Source organism: Austrofundulus limnaeus, unplaced genomic scaffold (assembly GCF_001266775.1).
Source record: "Austrofundulus limnaeus strain Quisiro unplaced genomic scaffold, Austrofundulus_limnaeus-1.0 Scaffold24, whole genome shotgun sequence".
Lineage (NCBI taxonomy): Eukaryota > Metazoa > Chordata > Actinopteri > Cyprinodontiformes > Rivulidae > Austrofundulus > Austrofundulus limnaeus.
The window spans coordinates 1,526,300-1,527,561 of record NW_013952426.1 but is presented as its reverse complement, the minus strand read 5'-3'; the positions used below and the strand labels follow the sequence as shown (position 1 = coordinate 1,527,561).

At 39.2% G+C, this 1,262-nt stretch overlaps 1 protein-coding gene across 2 annotated transcripts in view; it reads right to left on the bottom strand.

Moving 5' to 3' along the window:
- The window catches only part of LOC106514928 (E3 ubiquitin-protein ligase MARCH6), a gene marked incomplete in the record, with an annotated part of 19,145 nt that extends 17,890 nt beyond the window's left edge, over positions 1–1,255 (bottom strand). For both annotated transcript variants that reach the window (XM_014004465.1, XM_014004467.1), the window contains 1 exon segment: positions 777–1,255. In XM_014004465.1, coding sequence (XP_013859919.1) covers positions 777–795 — 19 coding nt within the window.
- Between the last annotated feature and the right edge of the window lie 7 nt (positions 1,256–1,262).

The following is a 1,262-nucleotide window of genomic DNA, read 5'->3' as shown; positions in this document are numbered from 1 at the left end:
GGTTTATAATATTGCATTTCCTATAAGCATTTCTATACTGCGGTAATGTGGCACATTGCTCTGGGGCCTGGCAGGTTGTTTGGCAGAAAAGGTTAGAGAACCACTGGAATAAATGGTTTATGGATTTCTGCTTTGAAGATACCGTCAATTATATGACAAATCGTCTTGCCATACTGCATTACAGCACTGAGGATACCCCAAGCAGCCAAGTGCACACAAACAAGATTCCCTAMCCCAAACACAGAGCCGAGATACTTCCCCGAAGTTATCCAAAAATACAATGATAATAAATATTATTTTGCAAAAATAATTATAAAATATCTTCCTAATATTTTATATTGGTTGTCAGAAGAAGGTACTGACTGGTAGTATTGTTTGTAGTTGCCTCGTTGCTGTATGTTTAAGTCGGATCTGATTGTTTATTAAGATTTTAATTATTAAATATAAGGTTTTAGCAGCAAAAAAGTGCTTCCCTCGACAATGTCATGCGTTGCCAGCTACAATCTTGCGTGAACCACGATTTGTTTCTGAATACAAACTACTATTCAAAGCTGCCGACTGTATTTACAGCTTATGGAAAACTCTTAAGCTAATGCCCGCTAGCTGCCTAGCTACTAACGGTTCTGTTTTAGCCACCGATGTCATCGTTTCAGAAGACAGAAACTCTGCCCCTTCTGCTCAGGGATGACACGCACCACGACACATATAATGCTAATATAAACGTTATAACAAGTTACCGCACGCAATTACGTAATGTAAGTTTCAACATTAGCTACCTTCCTCCGCGGTGTCCATGTTGACTGGTTGCTGCAGCTGCAGCCCTGCTCCTCTCTCGATCCGACGGTCAGAATAAAAGCGACAACAGTTTACTGTCTACAAGTAAACATTTCGGTGTGTTGCTTAGTTCACAAGTTGTGGCATGACCACACGATGTAAGACTGGACAATTTCTTTATTTACTTCATAGTTGGATCAGCTAGCGGTCCCTATATTCATTTAAAAAAAACGCGACTGTACCATTCAGCCACCGCTAGATGGCGACAAAACACAWGATAACTCAATAATAAAGTTTATTTTCTGAAAATACACCGCTTTAAATACTCGGACAGTGCTGCAGGTTTACCAAAAATATTTCTGTTAGACAAGTTTTCTACAGCCRCTGTGCCTCTTGTCTCAGAAAAGGACAGTATGAGCTTTAAGTGTGTATAAACCCATAGGGTTGGGCAATATTGGCAAAAAAAAAAAATTAATCACGATTAATTT